The sequence below is a fragment of the Melanerpes formicivorus genome, unplaced genomic scaffold (genome assembly GCF_026170545.1).
Source record: "Melanerpes formicivorus ecotype bairdi unplaced genomic scaffold, bMelFor1.0.p_v2 SCAF_309, whole genome shotgun sequence".
In the NCBI taxonomy this organism is placed as follows: domain Eukaryota; kingdom Metazoa; phylum Chordata; class Aves; order Piciformes; family Picidae; genus Melanerpes; species Melanerpes formicivorus.
Window position 1 is genome coordinate 193,577 of NW_027142661.1, and position 20,986 is coordinate 214,562.

A 20,986-nucleotide genomic window follows, 5' to 3' on the forward strand; every position below is an offset into this window, starting at 1 on the left:
CGCTACCCTGCCCTGCCCTCCCCAGGCACTGCTGCTGAGCACACAGCAGCCCTGCCCTGCCCTGCCCTACCCTGCCCTACCCTGCCCTGCCCTCCCCAGGCACTGCTGCTGAGCACACAGCAGCCCTGCCCTGCCCTGCCCTACCCTGCCCTACCCTGCCCTGCCCTCCCCAGGCACCGCTGCTGGGCACACAGCAGCCCTGCCCTGCCCTGCCCTACCCTGCCCTGCCCTGCCCTGCCCTCCCCAGGCACTGCTGCTGGGCACACAGCAACCCTACCCTGCCCTGCCCTGCCCTGCCCTGCCCAGGCACTGCTGCTGGGCACACAGCAGCCCTGCCCTGCCCAGCAGCAATGCCCTGAGCTGCTGTCCTGAGCTGCTGCCCACAGGCAAGAACCTTCCCAAAGGTAAATATCATAGAACCATGGACTGGGTTGGGTGGGAAGGGACCTCAGAGCTCAGCCAGTTCCAGCCCCAGCCAAAGGCAGGGACACCTCCCACCAGCACAGGCTGCTCAGGGCCTCATCCAGCCTGGCCCTCAGCACCTCCAGGCAGGAGGCAGCCACAGCCTCCCTGGGCAGCCTGTGCCAGAGTCTCCCCAGGCTCACTGCCAAGGATTTCTTCCTCCTCTCCAGTGCTGGATCTCACAGTGGTGTGATCGGGCACCCATCAGAGGGGTGAACTGCAGAGGAGGGGACAGCAGGGGGCTGGCTGTGGTGAGCAGATTCCTGCTGGCAGAGGGCTCCTCCAGACCCATGCCCCGCGCTGCCTCCCCGGGTGGCAGCAGCCTGCAGCCTCTGCACTCACTTGTAGAGCTGCAGCGTGTGGCGGTTGCCGTGTCGGAAGATCTGGTACTTGGGCAGCCCGCAGTAGCGATCCATCTCCTGATCGTCCTTGTACCAAGTCACCTCCGGCGCCGGGAACCCTGCCGCGGCAAACACAGCGCGTTGCGAGGCTCCGCACCTCCCCAGCCCAGCCCCTGCAGCCAGCAGGGCCATGCCCCCAGGCGCTCCCCGCCCTGCCAGCCTGCCTCTTGAGGGTTAACTGCTGCGCCACGGAGAGGGAGCTCCCGCCGGGGGCACAGCAAGCGCCGCCCCAGGGCAGCTCTGGACCGTGTCCTGTGTCACTGCCTCCCTTCCCCTGCGTCTTCACTGCTGAAGAGGCAGACCCTAAGCCAGCCCTCTCTTGGCCCCTGCTTCTGCCCTGGCTGCAGGGGCAGGAGGCTGCTCCCTTGCTGCACGGTGGGGGCCAGCCCCCTGCCCTCCTGGTGCCTGCAGGCATTCCTTTCACCTTCCTGCCTTTTGTATTCCCTTTACTTTGGTAAAGATTACTGTGGTGAACTCCCAGTTCTGTGCAAGTGTTTTATTTACTCCCTTGGGGGTAAGTCTACCTTCTGCTGGAGCTGGAAGCTCAAACCAGGACACTCACCTTGAACATCTCCAGGGCTGGAGACTCAACCACCTCCCTGGGCAGCCTGCTGCAGTGTTCCAGCAGCCTCCTGGGGCACAACTTGTTCCTCACCTCCAATCTCACTCTGCTCTGCTCTCATTTCAATCCATTGCCCCTGGGCCTGGCCCTGCAGGCCTTTGGGACCAGTCCCTCTGCAGCCTGCTTGGAGCCCTTCAGCTACTGGAAGGCTGCTCTGAGGTATCACAGTATCAGTCAGGGTTGGAAGGGACCACAAGGATCATCTAGTTCCAACCCCCCTGCCATGGGCAGGGACACCCCACACTAGATCAGCCTGGCCAGAGCCTCAGCCAGCCTGGGCTTAAACACCTCCAGGGACAGGGCCCCAACCACCTCCCTGGACAACCCATTCCAGGGCTTCACCACTCTCCTGGGGAAGAACTTCCTCCTCACCTCCAGCCTGAATCTCCCCACCTCCAGCTTCATTCCATTCCCCCTAGTCCTATCACTACCTGATATCCTGAGCAGTCCCTCCCCAGCCTTCCTGTAGCCCCCTTCAGATACTGGAAGGCCACAATGAGGTCACCTGGGAGCCTTCTCTTCTGCAGACTGAACAGCCCCAGCTCCTTCAGTCTGTCCTCACAGGAGAGGTGCTCCAGCCCTCTGATCATCTTGGTGGCCTTCTCTGGTCCCTATCCATCAGCTCCTGATTTGAGAGCTGCAGGAGCACATCAAGCCTGCTCCTGGGAGGACAAGGTACCCCCAGCAGTGCCCCTGGCAGCAGGGGCTCCCTGCAGCCCTTAGCCCTGGAAGTGCTGTTGAGTGGAAACCTGAGGGGCTTATCTGAGGCTTTTCTCACTCCTAGGGACAGGGCTATTTTTGAGAAGAAAATCCCAGCACCTCATTCCTGAGCAGAGGGGCAGGGATCACACGACCAGCTCCTGGGAGCACTCTGCCACTGGCATCAGAGGAGGCTGCTGCTGGGCAGGCCGAGGTTAGAAAGCAGGCGCTGGCCTGGCCACCCAGCTCCAGCTTTTCACTGCTGCCTGTAAGCTGATCCCAAAGTTTCCACCAAACAGGAACAGCCTTGATTGCATCACAGCCAGCTCAGTGTCCTAAAAATGTCACTTGACAACAGATGTCACCTGCCTTTTCAGTCCAATGACATCATGGTGCATGTGACTGGCTGCTGAGCAGGGCTGGGCACCCCGCCACGTCCCTGTCCCTGGGAGAGCCCCGCATGGGCCAGTGGCAGCACAGCCTTCATCTCCCACCCACTGCAGCTCTGGCTCACCAGAACAGCAGCTTCTAGAGGCAAACTGCTCGAGCCAGCAGGCAGCCTTGGCTCTGTGGCTCCACATGGAGCTCCTGGCGCAGCCAAGCTGACCCTGGGGCCGTGGGATCACCGCTGAAGTTCAGGCACTCAACACTGAAGCTCCAGGGTAAATGCCCTACACTTGGCCCTGCTGCCTTCCCCTGCTGCTGAAGGGAAGCTCAGCACACTGCTCACTTCCACCACTCCCCAGGGGTCACCTCATGAGCCACAAACACAGCAGAGGGTCAGCTCTCATGGACAGCCCTGGCATGGGGCCAGCAAGGGCTCTCCAGGAATATCCACTGCCAGCCTTGATGGCTCTGAAGAAGAGAGAGGGCAGGACAGGGCACTACCTACTTCTCCTGGGTACTTCCCAGCTGCCAGCCCAGAGGTATCAGGGCTGACCAGCACTGTTTTAATCTCCAGGGTGCAGCAGCACATCTCCCACTGGAACCAGCCAGAGACATCTGCAGGATGTAGCCACCTCTGAGCCCAGCTTACAGCTGCAGCCAAAGCAGCACAGCAAGAGATGGAGAGAGGGCTCTGCCCCTCTGCTCTACTGAGACCTCATCTGCAGTGCTGTGTCCAGCTGTGGGCCCCCAACACAAAGCAGACATGGACCTGCTGGAGAGGGTCCAGAGGAGGCCACAGAGAGGACCAGAGAAGTCTGGGGAACCTCTCCTGTGGGGACAGGCTCAGGGAGCCAGCTGGGGCTGTTCAGCCTGGAGAAGAGAAGGCTCCAGGGAAACCTTACAGCAACCTGAGGGGGAACCAACAGGAAGGCTGGGGAGGGACTGTCAGCATTCCTGGAAGCCTCCTTGTCTACAAGTGATGTGAGGCTTCAATCCACAAAGCCAGGAAGGATGAGAGCTGGAGGGCACCTTGCTGGGCTGGGAGCTGTGCAGAGCAGGCCTGCCCTGCTCCCAGGGCATCAGCACCGGGGGACACTGACTGCTGGACCTGCTGTGGCCTCCAGGAGGGCAAGTGGAACATAGCAGAGCTGCTCCAGCCCTGGCAGCATCTCTGTGGCCTCCTCTGGACTCTCTCCACAGCTCTGTGTCCTTCTTCTGCTGGGGACAGCAGAGCTGGAGGCAGGACTGGAGGGGAGGTCTGAGCAGAGCAGAGCCAAGGGGCAGGATCCCCTCTGCTGCCCTGCTGCCCACACTCCTCTGGCTGCAGCCCAGCACACAGCTGCCTGCTGGGCTGCATCAGGGCACTGCTGGCTCCTGGGGAGCTGCTCAGCACCCAGCACCCCCAGGGCTCTTTCTTCAGGGCTGCTCTCCCCCCCACTCTGCACCCAGCCTGGAGCTGTGCCTGGCCTTGGCCTGACCCAGCTGCAGGACCTTGCCCTGTGCCTTGTTGAGCCTCCTGCAGCTGGCACTGGGCCACTTCTCCAGCCTGCCAAGAGCCTTCTGGATGGATCCTCTCCCTCAGGTGAGTCCATGGCACCACACAGCTGTGTGCCACCAGCAAACCTGCCGAGGGTGCCTCAGTGCCACTGCCCATGGCTGTGACAGAGATGTCAAAGAGCACTGGGCCCAGGACACAGCCCTGAGGAACTCCAGCTGCCACTGGTCTCCACCTGGACATGGAGCCACTGATCACAACTCTTTGAGTGTGACCATGTGGTCAGCTCCTTACCCAAAGACCACTCTCTGAAGAGAAGAGCCCCAGACCTTCTCACTGGGAAAGACCTGCCCAGGGCTGCTCTTGGTGCAGAGAAGCAGGGTGTGCCCTGCTCTGTGAGGAGCTGTGGCTGGAAAGCTTCTCATTGCCTTTTCCAGTCCCCTCACAGAACAAAGGCTAGACTCATTGTGTCTGAAAAAAGAGAACAGCTCACAGCTGAGGCAGGATTTGACCCAAAACTATCAAGTCAGATGTGGCATCAGGCAGGTTGCCTTTGCCTGAGTTGTGTTCTCCTTGCCTGCACCACCCAGCACAGTTTGGAGCCTGCCCCTGGCTGGCTGCCTGGCACATGGCCAGCATGTGCCCGGTGCTCCCAGCAGGGAGACTCTCCTGCAGCTCTCATTATTGGCCAAGAAGCAGCAAAAGAAGCTTGAGGTGTTCCTGTGGGGCTTGTGTCCCTGTTTGTAGCCTGAGAGTCAAAAGAGGAGCAGCTGACAGCCTGTCCTTTGCCAGTCTGTGAGCCAGCTCAGCTGGGTCCCCTCTGGTCACCAGCCAGGGATGGCACTGCCCCTTCCTTCCTCTCCAAGTGTCCCAGGTGAATGCAGACCTCCTGGCAGGGGATCCCTGTCCTGCAGAGCAGGCAGAGCTCATGGCCACCTCCTGCCCCTCGCTCTCAAAGAGATGCTGAGCTGCTAAAGCAGTGCACAGGACCCCATGCAGGAGATGGCCTCCTGGCACAGCTGCTCCTGACAGTTCTAAGGATGGGAACTTTGCAGGTTTATTAATTGCAGTGCATGAAGCACCCTCCTGACCTCACTGGGCAGGTACACAAATGCCTGCTGCAGAGGCTGCCCTGGCACTTGCCTTCACTGGAGCAGAACATGAGACCAGCAGCAGGTGAAGCTTTCCTCTGGGTGACACACACCAAGCTGTGCTGCACAGCACCAGCAGGGGAAGGCAGTGTCCTGCCTGCCAGGAGCAAGGATGGGCTGCAGGAAGGGCTGCAGAGGGGACAGAGACTGGGCCTGCCTCTGGCTGGTGGTGCTTTGGTTTGGGACAAGCAGAGGAGGTTAACCCTGGGCAGCACATCTCCTGCTCAACAGTGAAGAGAGGCTCCAGCTTTTCCTGTTGAGATGCTGGAAAGGACATGGATAGTTACAAGGCCTCCCTGATAGGGCTGACCAAAGGATGTCTTCCTCACTCCTCCTGAAAGGAACCTGAGGGTGCTGGGCACCACACATGCAGGGCACTTCCCACCCTGTCATCCACTTCCTGATCCCACAGTGAGCCAGAGCTCAGCTCTACCAATGCACCTCTCCTTGGCACAGCCTTTGTGGAGCCAATGCTATCACCTGGGCTTTGGAAGAGATGAAGTTTGTTACAGGGAACTATCAGCCTCCAGGTGAAGCTGGGGAAGCTTTAAGCCAGTGAAAGAAGCCAGACCAAGGCCCTTCAAAAGGGGCAAGAAACCAGAGTGCCAGGGGCTGGAAGGGAGCTCCAGAGATCATGCAGCCCAGCCCCCTGCCAGAGCAGGGGCACCCAGGGCAGGGCACACAGGAACACAGCCAGGGGGGGCTGGAAGCTCTCCAGAGCAGACTCCACAACCTCCCTGGGCAGCCTGCTCCAGGCCTCAGCACCTTCACACTCACAAAGTTTTCCCTTCTGTTCCTCTGCTCCAGCTTGTCCCCAGTGCCCCCTGTGCTGTCCTTGGCCATCCCTGAGCAGAGCCTGGCTCCAGCCCTGCACATCTTTAGCCCCAGCAGTGAGGGCAGCCCTCAGGCTGCTCTGCTCCCAGCTCCCAGCCCCAGCTCCCTCAGCCTGGCCTCAGAGGAGATGTTCCACTGCCTGCAGCAGCTCTGTGCCTCAGGGTTGAACTCTCTCAAGCAGTTCCCTGAGGTCCTTCTTGAGCTGAGGGGCCCAGGACAGGACACAATATCCCAGCTGTGGCCTCAGCAGGGCAGAGCAGAGGGGCAGGAGAACCTCTCTGGACCTGCTAACCACAGCCCTTCTAATGCACCCCAGGATGCCCTTGGCTGCCTTGGCCACCAGGGCACATTGCTGGCTCCTGGGCATCCTTCTGGCCACCAGGACTCCCAGGTCCCTTTCCCCAGAGCTGCTCCCCAACAGGTCCCTCCCCAGCTTACACTCCATGCCTGTTCTCCATATAGCCCAGGTCCTGCTCTCCTGCTGGCTCTGTCTGAGATCTCAGGTTATGCCTTTGCCTCTTCACAGCCTCAGGTGCTCCCTACCCCTCTCAAACTCTCGGGCAGCCAAAGCTGGAGCCCTGCCGCAGAGCTGCGGCGGTGTGGGACTGCCTGGTGGTGGGGGGTGGCCTGCAGGCTCAGGGGGTAGCCTGCTGGCCCAGGGGGTGGCCTGCTGGCCCAAGGGGTGGCCTGCTGGCCCAGGGGGTGGCCTGCTGGCCCAGGGGGTGGCCTGCAGCCCCTCACCTGTCACCACGCAGGTGAACTTGGCGTCGGCGTGCTCGGACACGGCGCGCGACTGGATGGTGCTCTCGAAGAGGGGCTGGGTCTCCTCGGTCAGCTGTGAGATGATGGCGCAGAAGGTGCTCCTGGAAGGGCCAAGAAGCATTTCTCAGAGGTCAAAGCACCACAAGAGCTCAAGGCTCCACGTTCTGCCTCCTCACAGGAACCTGTGGTGCCCTCCTCGCTGCGGGTGGCCTCCTCCCCTCCCACCCTTCCTAGGCTGGGGTGCCCGCAAGGTCCGGTCCTCGGCAGGGCCTGGGGCTGCTGTGGCACTCCTGAGGGGGCTGCCCATGCCAAGTGTCCTCTGGGAGACATCCCCTTTGTCTCAGCCTTGGTGGCTACCAGGGTAATGAACATCGAGAGCCATTTCAGTCCTTAGTTACAGCAGAACAAGAGGAGATGGCCTCAGGCTGTGGCCAGGGGAGGTTTAGGTTGGACATGAGGAACGATTTCTCCTCTGAAAGGGTTGTCCAGGCCCGCCCCAGGCTGCCCAGGGCAGTGGTGGAGTCCCCATCCCTGGAGGGGTTTCAATGCCATGCAGATGTGGTGCTGAGGGCCATGGGTTAGTGGTGACCTGGCAGTGCTGGGTTCAGGGTTGGACTTGGGGATCTTAAAGGCCCCTTCCAACCAAAATGCTTCTGTGGTTCTGCTGGCAAACTTGCTCAGCCAGCAGGCTGCAAGGGAGACCCTGCCAGTGTCAGCTTCCCACTGCCAGTACTGCCCAGCACTGCCCAGCACTGCCCCAGCACTGCCCCAGCAGTGGTGTTCTGGGCACTGGGGTTTTACTTCACCTGAGAAGACTCCATGAGCAATTTCAGTCACCCACACACAGCAGCCCTCTGGGAAAGCTCTGAATGAATAAGAGCTGCCTGCTGCTCACTGAAGGAGCCCTTGACCCTGGCTTGCAGCTCTCTGAGCTCAGGGACTAGGTGTGGAGCTGACATCCATGCCCTGCTGAACCTCCTGTGTGGGCACTCACACTGTGTGCACGCCGTGGGGTCAGGCTGGGACAGACAAACAGCCAGGAGCTACCCAAACAGTGCCACCTTTGGAGCTCAGAGCTGGGCCTTCGAGTCTCCAACCACTCCAGCACTGCTCAAGTGACTGCCAGCTCCGCTGGAGCAGCACCAAGAGAGGCCTCAGAAGAGCTGAGCTTAACTACAGGGAAATGATTTAATTGCAGGCTGGGTTCAGGAGCTCTGGGGCTCTTGCAAGGGAAGAGCTTCTCTGCTTGCTCCCTCTGCAGTTAAACACTGCACATTTACACGTGGGCAGAGGAGGACCCTGAGGTCCCAGGGGCAAGGATCTTAGGAGAGACAGCAACTCTAGCAAGAGAACTGGCAGCTGACAGCACTCTTATGCAATTCCCAGTGGTGAAAGACATTCCTCAAACAAGTGACCAGCTCCTAGGTGAGACATGCAAGAGGTGGGACAAGCCCCAAACCATTCCTGGCAGCTCCAACCACGAGCAGAAGATGGTGAGGGCTGCAGGGGGAGCCTGGCCTCCCAAGCAGCCCTCAGCTGACAGGCAGGATGCTGCTGCTGCTGCTGCTGCCCCCCTCTAGCACCACCCCAGCAGGGTGCACTGCCAGGCTCTGCAGCAGGCATTGGCCTGCATGGCTGAAGGTGCCAGGAGAGCCCCAGCCCCAGCAGCTGCCTGTTCCATCCACCCAGCAAACTTACCTGGAGGCTGCAGCACCAGCACCTCCCCTCTGGCTTCTTGGGAAAGGCACAGGGAGGTGAACCCTGGCCACCCACCCCTGGGCCCAGCTCCCAGGCACTCTGAGCTGGGTAAGGATGTGGCAGAGGGGCAGGCAGAGCTCATCTGCTGAAACAGGCCTGCAAGCACTGTCTGCACCCAACACACTCGTGGGGTGGGTACCCAGCAGATGCCGCAGCTCTGTGGAAATCAGTGGGGCCCAGGCCCTGGCAAGCAGCTCTTAACACACCTACAGGGCCAGGAGAGGGCTGTGGGGCAAACATCTGCTTCAAACCAGAGAAACTTTTCCATACTCCAACCCTAGGAGGACAAACTCCCGTTTCCAAAGAGCAAGGCAGACAATCCAGTGCCAAGGCAGTTACTGGTGGGGGCCTGGATGCCCCCTTCAATGCAGATCCCCAGCCCTAAACCAGTAAATGCCTTTTGGATCCACATCAAGAACATTTCATACCCCAGCAGGAGAGCAAACAGATCAGCACCTTAAAACACACCCAGGTGATGCACATCCACAGAGTGACTCTGGGCACCAAGTTTAGTCCCAGTGGCACGCCGCCAGGCTCGGGAGGCAGCACCAGGAGTAAGGCTGGGCCCAGGCACTGCAGCTCCCACAGACAAGGTGAAGGGCAGCAAAGGCTACTGAATGGTTTAGCAAAGCAGCTCACCAGAAGCTGGGGGCTCCCACAGGCGCTGCAGGGACATCAGAGGAGCCTTGCCCAGAGGCCCCCTGGCAGGAAGCCCTGGCAGGTCCGTTCCACCTCTCCAAACCCCGGTGTTAGACATGGAAGCTTTAGAGACTGAAGCACTGTGGGGCTCTCAGCTGCCACAGCCTTGCCCAATTCCAGTGGCTGCCTAAACCAGTCATTCCCAACATTCCAGAAAGCCAGCAGGAAGGGGCAGCCCCTCTGGCCCCTGGGCCTTCCTGGAGCTGCCCCTGTGCTGCAGCAGCAGCCCTGCAGCCCGGGCAGGGGAGCCCTGCGATTCAGTAGCCTTTCCACAGCAAAGAGAGACTTCCCTGCAGAGGCAGCCTGCAGCAAGGGGGCAGCTGGGGAGCCAGAAGTCTCATCCCCAGTCTGCTGTCCTGGCGTCTTTGGTGAGCTCCAGGGGTGGGAGAGGCCACGGAGAGCTCTGTGCTCAGAGCTCATTCCTCTGCCTGCTCCCGTGGCAAACTGGCAGTGCCAGCTGATTCGCAGGGGAGGCAAAGGCAGTGCCAGCTGGTTTGCAAGGGCAGGGCCCAAATGGATGAGGATCTTCACAGCAGAGCACAGGGTGGCAGGGGGAGAAACACAACCTCCCCCACTCCCCCCCAGCGTGCTGTGGCAGCCTCAGGGCAGGCTCATCAACTGCTGAGTGCCTCTGGATGGAAGCCTCACTTTCACATCAAGAAGTAGCTGAACATCCACCCTCTGGCTAAGGAAGAGGAATATTCCTTGCACCTCAACACAGAGCTGAACACCCAGGGTGCTGTCTGCAGTGCAGGCAGGGGTTAGGGAGCCAACCATGCAGAACAAGGCCGTTAGGATCACTTGAGCTCTGTCTCTAGTTAGTACCAAAGCACTGCAGATTAGGCAGACCCAGCCAAGTGTTCTGGTCAGAGCAGTTTTAATGCAATGTAGTTTTTTACCTTCCTAAGCTGGAGGGAGAGAATCTGCTGCTTGATAAGCTAAGCAAGAAACAGCATAAAGACCATTAGAGAGAGCAGGGTGGAGAGGAGCTGAAACAAACCACCACAGAGCAGCATTAATGATGAGCTGGGCGGCAGAGGGCACAGCTCCTGTTCTAAGAAGGGGCAGCTGCCTCCCCCAGGCTGCTGCCAGCACCAGCCAGCCACGCTGCCAGCTGAAACCATCAGGCTGTAGAAATGAAAAGGTCATTAACAGAGACCCAGGCTGAGAACCTTCCTCCAGGGAGGTTTCCCAAAGCAGCACCTGAGCCTTCCATGCACTGCCCACAGCTCTGGGCTCAAAGCAGCAAACCCAGCCAGGGAGATGCTGGCTCAGGGTAGTCCCAACACAAACCCAGGCTGGGCTGGAGAGCAGCCTGTGGAAAGCTTTGGGGGGGTCAGGTGGTGACAAAGTCCCCAGGAGCCAGCCCTGGGCCCTGGCAGCCCAGAGCCAGCTGAGTGCTGAGCTGCAGCCAGAGCAGGGAGAGCAGCAGCACAGGGAGGGGATTCTGCCCCTCTGCTCTGCTCTGCTCAGAGCCCACCTGCAGCACTGCCTCCAGCTCTGGGGCCCCCAGCACAAGAAGGACCTGGAGCTGCTGGAGAGGCTCCAGAAGAGGCCACCAGGATGAGCAGAGGCTGCAGAGCCTCCCCTGTGGGGCCAGGCTGGGAGAGTTGGGGCTGTGCAGCCTGGAGAAGAGAAGGCTGCAGGCAGAGCTCAGAGCAGCCTCCCAGGAGCTGAAGGGGCTGCAGGCAATCCCACAGGGCCCTCAGGGCAATCAAAGGCTGGAACCAAGGAGGTAGCAGCTGGTCAGCAGTGAGATCAGGGGGATGGCTGAGGTCCCAGCCCTGGAGATACTCAAGGGGAGGCTGGACAGAGGTGTGGCAACCTGCTCCAGGGGAGGATGTCCATGCTTATTGCAGGGCTAGGGCTGGGTGACCTTGGGAGGTCCCTTCCAACCCAGACCATTCTATGATTCTGCCTTAGCCATGGCTGTGCAGCACCCTCAGCACACAGCTTCAGCAGTGGCTGCAGCACAGATGTCCCTCTGGGCTGTCATGAGCCAGGCTCACAGCAGAACCTCAGCAGAGTTCCTCAGCCTCCTGCACTGAAGGCCTCCACTGAGCAACCTCAGCTCAGCACTAGAGAGGAGCCTGGAGGCAGTTGTGCCCCAAGGGTCCTACCCAAACGACCACAGCCAGGCTCTCTGCACCTCCCAGGGGCACAGAAGTCAGCAGGCCTGCAAGTCTTGCCCTAAAAATGACCACAGAGAGTCCAGGGGCACCTCAGAGCTGCCTGCCAGGGCCTGAAGGGATCCTGCAGGAAGGCTGCAGAGAGACTTCTCCTGAGGGTGTCTGGAGCCAGGCCAGGGGGGAAGGGTTTGGAGCTGAGGCAGAGCAGGGTCAGAGTGGAGCTGAGGAAGAAGTTCTTCAGTGTGAGGGTGCTGAGGCTCTGGCACAGGCTGCCCAGGGAGGCTGTGGCTGCCTCCTGCCTGGGGGTGTTCAAGGCCAGAGGTGGCCTTGAACAGCTGCAGGTTTTCATTGCAGAGAGCCCACAGCACCCTGCAGGGCTCCATGGGCTCCTCTCCTTCAGCTCAGGAGAGCAAGGGCAGCAGACACTTTAGCCAGCAGCTCAGCAGCAGTCTTAACCCCACAGACAGGGCTGGCCCTTGCCCTTCTGGCAGCAGCTTCACCCTCTCCACCCCCAGCCACACGATCCTGATCCCTCCCCAGTGCCAAGTGCTGCCAGGCAGTGGATCAGGGGTTATCCAGCTCTAAAAATCCCATACCAGCCAAAGCAGGCTGCAGACCAACACTCATCCATCTCCCATGCTGGCCCAGGGCAGAAGCTAGACAGTGGAATTTGGTCTTTCCAGCTGAGTGCCACCCCCTGGGGCACCCCTCTGAGCCCCAAGGCCCTTCCAGCACCCAGGGCACGCCTGTGCACTACCTGCCTTGCTGACCACTCTGTCCCCTTGGCCTCCTCCAGCACTCCCAGCTGTCCCAGCAGCTTGCAGAGCTCACGTTGCAGCTCCAGCTGCTCTCTCCCTGCCTTGGCTGCCTGAGGCACACAAGCTTCCTCCTGCACAACTTCCCAAGCATGACCTCCCCAAGTGACCCCCGGGGCAGTGGCAGCGATCCTGTGCTCCAGGCTGTCCCCAGGCAGCTCTGGCTGGCTGGAAACACAACTGCTGGACTTGAGCTGTCTCAATCCTCAGCTTTCTGATGAATCCAAAGAGAATCTGCATACCACTACAGGGGAAAAAAATGTCCTTTTAGCCCCCAGGAATGCTAAGGAGCAGAGCTGTGCTGGAGGAGGCAGCAGGGAAGATTTACTGGAGAACTCCAGGGCAGGCAGGGGGGGATGGGGGAAGGGTTAATCATGCCTCTCTTACACAAGACAAATGGCAAGGTGTCTGGGGTGGGACATGAAACAAATCACCCAAATAGCAAGAGTCAGGATGAAGAGGGCCTGTGCCACAACACCCTTGTGCTCATCAGTGTGATCAAAGAGAGCAGCCTGGGGCTGTGGAGAGCACAGCCTGGAGCTGCAGAGAGCACAGCCTGGGGCTGCAGAGAGCACAGCCTGGGGCAGGGGAGAGCACAGCCTGGAGCTGCGGAGAGCACAGCCTGGGGCAGGGGAGATCACAGCCTGGGGCAGGGGAGATCACAGCCTGGAGCTGCAGAGAGCACATCCTGGGGCAGGGGAGAGCACAGCCTGGGGCAGGGGAGAGCACAGCCTGGGGCAGGGGAGAGCACAGCCTGGGGCTGAGGAGAGCACAGCCTGGGGCAGGGGAGAGCACAGCCTGGGGCTGCAGAGAGCACAGCCTGGGGCAGGGGAGAGCACAGCCTGGGGCTGAGGAGAGCACAGCCTGGGGCTGCAGAGAGCACAGCCTGGGGCTGAGGAGAGCACAGCCTGGGGCAGGGGAGAGCACAGCCTGGGGCAGGAGAGAGCACAGCCTGGGGCTGCAGAGAGCACAGCCTGGGGCTGCGGAGAGCACAGCCTGGGGCTGCAGAGAGCACAGCCTGGGGCAGGGGAGAGCACAGCCTGGGGCTGCAGAGAGCACAGCCTGGGGCTGAGGAGAGCACAGCCTGGGGCTGCAGAGAGCACAGCCTGGAGCAGGGGAGAGCACAGCCTGGGGCTGCAGAGAGCATAGCCTGGGGCTGAGGAGAGCACAGCCTGGGGCTGCAGAGAGCACAGCCTGGGGCTGCGGAGAGCACAGCCTGGGGCTGCGGAGAGCACAGCCTGGAGCTGCGGAGAGCACAGCCTGGGGCAGGGGAGAGCACAGCCTGGGGCTGCAGAGAGCACAGCCTGGGGCAGGGGAGAGCACAGCCTGGGGCTGCAGAGAGCACAGCCTGGGGCTGAGGAGAGCACAGCCTGGGGCAGGGGAGAGCACAGCCTGGGGCAGGGGAGAGCACAGCCTGGGGCTGCAGAGAGCACAGCCTGGGGCTGAGGAGAGCACAGCCTGGGGCAGGGGAGAGCACAGCCTGGGGCTGAGGAGAGCACAGCCTGGGGCAGGGGAGAGCACAGCCTGGGGCTGAGGAGAGCACAGCCTGGGGCAGGGGAGAGCACAGCCTGGGGCTGCGGAGAGCACAGCCTGGGGCAGGGGAGAGCACAGCCTGGGGCTGCAGAGAGCACAGCCTGGGGCAGGGGAGAGCACAGCATGGTTCTGCAGAGAGCACAGCCTGGGGCAGGGGAGAGCACAGCCTGGGGCTGAGGAGAGCACATCCTGGGGCAGGGGAGAGCACAGCCTGGGGCAGGGGAGAGCACAGCCTGGGGCTGCAGAGAGCACAGCCTGGGGCAGGGGAGAGCACAGCATGGTTCTGCAGAGAGCACAGCCTGGCCCTCATTCACTGCACCCCAGGCAGTGGCTGAGGGTCCCTCGAGGGCAGCAGCAAAGCAACAGGGCCATCAGCACGAAGATCCACCCTGCCAAGTGGAGTTTAAGCTGAAAATGCTCAGTAGCTCTGCATCCTGGAGGAGCACTGCCAGCCCGGAGTGAGCAAGATCGGCCCCGGTGCGCCTGAGCTGGGCACAGCCCTTCGTCGTCTCAGCATCTCCAACGCATCCAGCTCCCTGCCAGCGCCTCAGGAGCCACAGCTCCCCTGGGCTCACCCTCCTGGGACTCCCCTGTCTGTTTCCTCAGCTCCCCAGAGGCTTGTTAGCTCACAGGCTCTGCTGAAAGGCAGCAGCAGCAGCGATTCCCCCAGGGCAAGCTTGGAGCCTTTTGAGTTACTGAATGAAGGCAAACGACTGCCCAAGAACACCTCCGAGGTGGATGGATCAAAGTCTAAAGTGGGGCAATCCCGAGCACAGCTCCAGGCTGGGTGAGGAGTGGCTGAGAGCAGCCTGCAGGAGAAGGCCTTGGGGGGGTCAGGTGGTGACAGAGTCCCCAGGAGCCAGCACTGGGCCCTGGCAGCCCAGAGCCAGCTGAGTGCTGAGCTGCAGCCAGAGCAGGGAGAGCAGCAGCACAGGGAGGGGATTCTGCCCCTCTGCTCTGCTCTGCTCAGAGCCCACCTGCAGCACTGCCTCCAGCTCTGGGGCCCCCAGCACAGGAAGGACCTGGAGCTGCTGGAGAGGCTCCAGAGGAGGCCACCAGGATGAGCAGAGGCTGCAGAGCCTCCCCTGTGGGGCCAGGCTGAGGAAACTGGGGGTGTTCAGCCTATGGAAGGGAAGGCTGCAGGCAGAGCTCAGACCTGCATTTCAATATCTGCAGGGGCCCTGCAGGCAGGCTGGGCAGGGACTGCTCAGGAGGGCTGTGGGGACAGGACCCAGGGGCAGTGGTTTGGAACTGGAGCAGGGCAGAGTTAGGTTGGACACCAGGAGGGAGCTGTGCACAGTGAGGGAGGGGAGACACTGGCACAGGCTGCCCAGGGAGGTGCTTGAGGCTCTGTCTCTGCAGCCATTCAAGCTCAGCCTGGCTGTGTCCCTGGGCAGCCTGCTCCAGCTGGAGCTGTCCCTGCTGCCTGCAGGGCTTGGACAAGATGCCCTTTGTGGGTCCCTTCGAGCCCACTGCAGTCTGTTGCTCTCTGAATTCCACCCCTCTGCTTGGTACCTTCCCCAGCCTCAGTCCTTCTTTTCATTCCTGTTTCTCAGATGCTTTCAAACCCCTCTGGACATTTATCATCCTCTAAGGGTTTTGCCTTCCAGCTCCTCACTTCTCCCCAGCAGTGCAGACATCTGCCTCATTTTTCAGGCCCTGCCACACTTCAGTCCTGCTGCCAGGGCAGGAGGCAGAGCTGCCAACACCACTCACTCCCTTTTAACCACTAAAAAATACTGCTCAGGTTGATGGCCCAGGCTGGGACATCACCTCCCTGGCTCTGGAAAGGTCTCTGTCTGAAAAGCATTGATCTGAAATCCCACAGCTTTTCTGACCCTCTCATGCAATCACTGCAGGATCTTCTGCTCCTTCTCCAATCCTTCTTGAGATGAAGAAATCAATCTCCTTCCAGCTCATGGCCTCATGTAGAAGTCAACAAGAGCTCAGGAGACCTTAAAATGGGCTTCACAGTGGCTCCATCCTCATGTGGAGATCAGGACAAGCTCCTGCAAGAGCGGTGGGACAGGCTGCCCAGGGAGGTGCTGGAGACCCCAGCTCCAGATTCTATGGTCCTGCTCTGGCAGGGGAGTTGGACTCAGTGATCTCCAGAGATCCCTTCCAACCCCCAACACACTGCAAGCCTGTGAATCCCTGGAGGTGTTCCAGCAAGGTGTGGCCATGGCAGCTGGGGCTCTGGTTTGGTGGCCATGGTGGTGCTGGGTTGCTGGTTGGAGTGGATGAGCTCGGAGAGCTTCTCCAGCCCTATGGTTCTGTGTGCAAGTGCCTGGACTTGAGCTGTGCGAGCTGCAGCAGTCACTGACACACTGCAGGGCTCCTTCACAGCACACAAAGTGTGCAGGGCAGCAAGCAAAGAGCAGAACCTGCCAGGGGCAGCAAAGCTCAGCCCTCCAAGGTTCGCTCTGACAGAAACAGCATCCACAGAATCATGGAACCATGGAGCGGTTTGGGTTGGAAGGGACCTTGAAGAGCACCTAGTTCCAACCACTGCCCATGGGCAGGGATCCCTCCCACCAGCCCAGACTGCTGAAGGCCAGAGAAGCTGCTGAGAAGAGCCCCCTGAGGCCCAGGCAGCCCTTCCATCCCCGGAGCAGGGCAGAGGGAAGGCCCTGGCAAGGCCCCAGCAATGCTCCCTCTCGGTGGCACCCTGGCTTATGACACTGCTGGGTCTGTGCTGCACATGCAGACTTCAAAGGGTAGGATTTCACAGGGACCTCTCTGCCTCCAAGGTTAATGCTCCTCGAGTCAAGAACAAGCCACCTGAGTGTCTTCTCAGCTTTCAGCATTTGCACCATTCCACACAGCCTGGGCTGCAGCAAAGGCAGTGTGGCCAGAGGTGGGGAGAGGGGATCCTGCCCCTCTGCTCCGCTCTGGGGAGACCTCTCCTGCAGATCTGGAGCCCTCAGCACAGGAAGGACCTGGAGCTGATGGAGAGGGGCCAGAGAAGGCCATGGAAATGATCAGGGGGCTGGAGAACCTCTACTGTAAGGACAGGCTGAGGGAGCTGGGGGTGTTCAGCCTGGAGAAGAGAAGGCTCCAGGCAGATCTCAGAGCAGCCTTCCAGTACCTGAGGGGCTCCAAGCAGGCTGCAGAGGGACTGCTCCCAAAGACCTGCAGGGCCAGGCCCAGGGGCAATGGTTTGAAATGAGAGCAGAGCAATTGAGATTGGATGTGAGGAACAAGTTGGCACTTGGAAGAGAAGAAGGTGATGAGGAGTAGTCAGCATGGATTCCCCAAGGGGAAATCCTGCTTGACTAACCTGATAGCATTCTGTGCTGCCATAACTGAGTGGGGAGATGCAGGGAGAGCAGTGGATGTGGTCTACCTTGACCTTAGCCAGGCTTTGACACCATCTCCCATGACATCCCAGTGAGCAAGCTCCGGAAGTGTGGGATGGAAGAGCAGACAGTGAGGTGGACTAGGAAGTGGTTCCAAGATAGAGGTCAAAGAGTGAGGATCAATGGTGCCAGGTCCAGCTGGAGAGCTGTGACCAGTGGAATCCCCCAAGGATCAGTGCTGGGTCCAGTGCTGTTCAACATCTTCACTGATGTGCCACTTACACTGATGAGGGAACAGAGAGGCAGGCAGACAGACAGAGTCTGCTCAGCAAGGTTGCTGATGACACCAAACTGGGAGGCTTGGCTGAGACACCTGAAGGCTGTGTGGCCATCCTGCGAGAACTAGACAGACTGAGAGCTGGGCACAGAGGAACCAAAGAAGGTTCAACAGGGACAAGTGCAGAGTCCTGCTTCTGGGGAGGAGTAATAAACACCACTTGTACAGGCTGGGAAGGGATCTGCTGAAGAGCAGCCCTGTGGAGAGGGACCTGGGAGTGCTGCTGGAGAACAAGTTCTGCATGGAACAGCAATGTGCCTGGGGGCCAAGAAAGCCAATGGGATCCTATGGGGCATTCACAGGAGTGCGTCCAGCAGATCCAGGCAGGTTCTCCTCCCCCTCTACTCTGCCCTGCTGAGACCTCATCTTGAGCACTGCGTTCAGTTGTGGGCTCCCCAGTTCAGGAGGGACAGGGATCTGCTGGAGAGGGTCCAGCGGAGGGCTAAGAGGATGATCAGGGGCCTGCAGCACGGCCTGGGAAGGAGAGGCTGAGGGACCTGGGGCTGTTTCGAATGGAAAAGGGAAGGCTGAGAGGGGTTTTAATCAAAGTTATAAACATCTGAGGGCTGGGGGTCAGCAGGGAGGAGACAGGCTCTGCTCACTTGCTCCCTGGGATAGGCCAAGGAGCAATGGATGTAACCTGCAGCACAGGAGCTTCCAGCTCAACACAAGGGGGAACTTCTTTACTGTAAGGTTCCCAGAGCACTGGAAGAGGCTGCCCAGAGAGGCTGTGGAGTCTCCTTCTGGAGACTTTCAAGGCCTGTCTGGATGTGTTCTCCTGTGACCTGAGCTAGATTGTATCACAGTCTCACAGTATCACCAAGGGTGGAAGAGACCTCAAGGATCATCGAGTCCAACCTGTCACCACAGACCTCATGGCTAGACCATGGCACCAAGTGCCACATCCAATCCCCTCTTAAACACCTCCAGGGATGGGGACTCCACCACCTCCCTGGGCAGCACATCCCAATGGCTAACAACTCTCTCAGGGAAGAACTTTCTCCTCACCTCCAGCCTAAACCTCCCCTGGCACAGCTTAGACTGTGTCCTCTTGTTCTGGTGCTGCTTGCCTGGGAGAAGAGACCAACCCCCTCCTGGCTACAACCACCTTTCAGGGAGTTGTAGAGGGCAATGAGGTCTCCCCTGAGCCTCCTCTTCTCCAGGCTAAGCAACCCCAGCTCCCTCAGCCTCTCCTCCCAGGGCTGTGCTCAAGGCCTCTCCCCAGCCTTGTTGCCCTTCTCTGGACACCTTCAAGCCTCTCAATGTCCTTCCTAAGCTGAGGGGCCCAGAACTGGACACAGGACTCAAGGTGTGCCCTAACCAGTGCTGAGCACAGGGCACAATGACCTCCCTGCTCCTGCTGGCCACACTCTTCCTGATGCAGGCCAGGATGCCCTTGGCCTTCTTGGTGCCCTGGGCACACTGCTGGCTCCTGTTCAGGCAGCTGTCAATCAGCACCCCCAGGTCCCTCTCTGTTTGGCAGCTCTCAGCCACTCTGACCCCAGCCTGTAGCTCTGCCTGGGGTTGCTGTGGCCAAAGTGCAGCCCCTGGCACTTGGACTTGTTGAATGCCATCCTGTTGGCCTCTGCCCATCTGTCCAGCCTGGCAAGGTCCCTCTGCAGAGCCCTTCAACCCTCTAACTGACCAACATCTGCTCCCAGCTTGGTGTCAGCTGCACATTTGCTGATGACTGACTCACTCCCCTATCCAGATCATCAATGAAGATGTTAAAGAGCATAGGGCCCAGCACTGATCCCTGGGGCACACCACTGGTGCCTGGCTGCCAGCTGGCTGTGGCACCATTCACCACCACTCTCTGGGCTCAGCCTCCAGCCAGTTCCTAACCCAGCTCAGAGTGCTGCTGTCCCAGCCAGGGGCTGACAGCTTGGCCAGCAGTTTGCTGTGGGGGATGGTGGCAAAGGCCTATATGGTCCAGCTCTGGCAGAGGGGTTGGACTCGATGATCTCTTTGGCTCCCTTCCAACCCCTGACATTCTGTGATCCTGTGAACAAGTTGTGCCCCAGGAGGCTGCTGGAACACTGCAGCAGGCTGCCCAGGGAGGTGGCTGAGGCTCCAGCCCTGGAGATGTTCAAGGGGAGGCTGGACAGGGCTGTGAGCAACCTGCTGCAGGGGAGGATGTCCCTGCTGCCTGCAGGGGCTGGGCTGGGTGACCTCTGCAGCTCCCTCCCAACCCAAAGCATTCTGTGACTCTGTGATTCCAAAGCTGAGAGTGAAGCTTTCCCAGCTGTGTATTTATACTTAAGGCTCCTCTCCTGCCATGTGTCCTGCTCCTTATCAAGCCTCTGAAGCAGAGGCAGGAGGTGGCTGTTCCACAGCCTATGGCTATCAGGCACCCCATGACAAGGCAGCTGTGAGTGCCATGGAGCTATAGGAGACAGCTTGGATGGAGCCTGTGCCTGTCAAGGTCACAGAACAAAGCCATGTGGGAGCTGGAGATTTTGTTTGCTGCAGGTAGCTGCCTTTGAGTGGAGCTGAGCAGGGACTGCCTGGAACAGTCCAGAGCTGGAGCTCACCAACAGAGAAGGTGGGAAGCAATAAATGAAGTGACAGCTCCCAGATCAGCCTCTGCCACACTCTGGGGGGGGCTCAGAGCTGTGTGTTTGAGCTCAGAATCATCACAGAATCATTGGGTTGGGCTGGAAGGGACCTCAAAGCTCAGCCAGCTCCAGCCCCTGCCATGGGCAGGGACACCTCCCACCAGCACAGGCTGCTCAGGGCCTCATCCAGCCTGGCCCTCAGCACCTCCAGGCAGGAGGCAGCCACAGCCTCCCTGGGCAACCTCTGCCAGTCTCTCCCCACCCTCACTGACAACAATTTCTTCCTCCTCTCCACTCTCAGTCTCCCCTCTCCCAGCTCAAAGCCATTGGCCCTCAGCCTGTCCCTCCCAGCCCTTCTCCAGAGTCCCTCCCCAGCTCTCCTGGTGCCCTTCAGCTCCTGGGAGGCTGCTCTGAGCTCTGCCTGCAGCCTTCTCTTCTCCAGGCTGCACAGCCCCAACTCTCCCAGCCTGTCTCTGTAGCAGAGCTGCTCCTGCCCCCTGATCACCCTGAACAAGTGTGCAGCTGAGCTGGTGTGAGGCCACAGCCTCTTTCACCCCACACCTTCCACCCCTCCCTGAAGCAGAGTGAGGCCAGAGCAGGTTTCCTGGGAGCTGCCTGTGCTGTGCCATGAGAGGTGCCTTGTTCAGAGCAGAGTAGGCTTCCCCTCCATGCAGCCAGTTGGGACAGCACGCCTGGGACAGGTATCCTGCTATGAGGTCTGCAGAGAACAAAGGTGGTCCATGGGATTTATCCTGGGGGGCTCTCTTTGTCCAGCTCCACCTACTGCAGTCCAGGTTACCAGTTCAACACTCCCCACACTCAGCTTTGCTGGACCTCCTGGGAGCTGTGGGCAGTGGGCTTCAGAAGGGGGCTGAAAAGTGCAGACTGGGATTCTTATTGACTGGGGACCAGTGTCAAGGAGCCACACTCAGCCAAGTGTGCAGATAACCACAGCAGTAGGAGCAAACCCTGCTCTGTCCCACAGATTAATGCACTGGAGAGGAATCCATCCATGCCCTGACTTTTACCCTCCCAGTGGGTACTG

At 60.0% G+C, this 20,986-nt stretch overlaps 1 protein-coding gene across 2 annotated transcripts in view; it reads right to left on the reverse strand.

Annotated features, from left to right (window-relative positions):
* ALPK3 (alpha kinase 3) overlaps positions 1–20,986 on the reverse strand; it is a 48,261-nt gene that overhangs the window by 18,173 nt on the left and 9,102 nt on the right. The window contains exons 2-4 of one of the 2 annotated variants that reach the window (XM_068170271.1): positions 10,170–10,208; positions 6,793–6,914; positions 805–922 (exon numbers count right to left, since the gene is read on the reverse strand). In XM_068170271.1, coding sequence (XP_068026372.1) covers positions 805–922; positions 6,793–6,914; positions 10,170–10,208 — 279 coding nt within the window. The remainder of the gene's footprint in view (positions 1–804; positions 923–6,792; positions 6,915–10,169; positions 10,209–20,986) is intronic. The other variant, XM_068170272.1, reaches the window with a different exon arrangement.